The 1,396-nt window shown below is 37.2% G+C and overlaps 1 protein-coding gene across 1 annotated transcript in view; it reads left to right on the top strand.

Moving 5' to 3' along the window:
- Positions 1–286: 286 nt before the first annotated feature.
- HELRODRAFT_82988 (hypothetical protein) overlaps positions 287–1,396 on the top strand; it is a gene marked incomplete at both ends in the record, with an annotated part of 1,347 nt that continues 237 nt past the window's right edge. The window contains 3 exons of the mRNA XM_009022996.1: positions 287–465; positions 581–744; positions 1,142–1,236. Coding sequence (XP_009021244.1) covers positions 287–465; positions 581–744; positions 1,142–1,236 — 438 coding nt within the window. The remainder of the gene's footprint in view (positions 466–580; positions 745–1,141; positions 1,237–1,396) is intronic.

The following is a 1,396-nucleotide window of genomic DNA, read 5'->3' as shown; positions in this document are numbered from 1 at the left end:
CATCAACAACAACAACGTCAACAACAACAACAACAACAACAACATCATCAACAACAACAACAACATCAACAACATCATCAACAACAACAACATCAACAACAACAACAACATCAACAACAACATCAACAACAACATCAACAACAACATCAACAACAACAACATCATCAACAACAACAACAACATCAACAACCTCATCAACAACAACAACATCAACAACAACAACAACATCAACAACAACATCAACAACAACATCAACAACAACAACAACATCAACGACGACAACGGTGACGTCATCATCCGATTCATAACGTCACAAAACCCTCTGCCGAATACTGTAGCCGACTTCTGGACGATGGTCTGGCAAAATGACGTCACATGCATCGTCATGTTGACTGATAACTTCGAAAATGGAAAAATGAAGTGCTGTCTGTACTGGCCAGATGATGTTCTACTGGTGGAAAATTTGTTAGTTGTGTTTGTTCATTCACTCGTTCGTTTGTTCATTCGTTGGTTAATAAATAAATTAATTAGATAATTAATTAATTAATTCATTTATTTGTCTATTTTTCTGCCTGTCAAGATACCACATCAAATTGAGAGAAAAACACGTCAACGATCACGTCATAATCTCCATTCTACAACTGACCAATCAGCAAACAGGAGAATCCAGATTGACCTTTCACCTTAAATTCTTGGCCTGGCATAGTTTATTGACCTTTGCGAACTTTGATAATTGCGGCGGTGGTTATGATGAAGTTGATGGTGATGATGGTAATAATGGAGTTTGGAGTATTTTAAAAGTGAGTTTCACTCATTTATTCATTTTTTCATAATTTTTTCAATCATTCACCCATTCATTCGTCCATTCATTCATTCATTTATTCCTTTTTTTATTCTTTCATTCCTTCGCTGTTTTACCTTCGATTAATAAAAAATAAAAACATTTAGTTGGTTGCACTGTCCATGAAAGTTCAACTGAAAAAAAGCCACAAAAACAACAACAACACCACCAATACCAACAACAACCACAACACTACCAACAACAACAAAATCAACATCAACAACAACAGCATCAACAACACTACCAACAACAACATCAAAAACACCGCGGCATGTTTCCGGGTCCAGGGAAAAAATTCAGCCCCCCTATTGGTCCACTGTGAGACGGGCATAGGCAGAAGTGGCGTTTTCCTAACAGTCTATATGTGCGCCAGTTACATTCTTATGAATAAGAAGGTTGGTTCATGGATTGAATGATTGGTTGGTTGGTTGGTCGATTGATTAGTTGGATGGTTGGTTTGTTGATTGGCTCCATTCAGTCACTCATTAAATGATTCTACTCATTCTGCTCTTCATTCGTTCGTTCGTTCGTTCGTTCGTTCATTCATGCGTTCGT

This window comes from Helobdella robusta, assembly GCF_000326865.2.
Source record: "Helobdella robusta unplaced genomic scaffold HELROscaffold_34, whole genome shotgun sequence".
Classification (NCBI taxonomy): Eukaryota; Metazoa; Annelida; class Clitellata; order Rhynchobdellida; family Glossiphoniidae; genus Helobdella; species Helobdella robusta.
The sequence above is the reverse complement of the archived record's forward strand: the minus strand, read 5'-3'. Positions and strand labels throughout refer to the sequence as shown.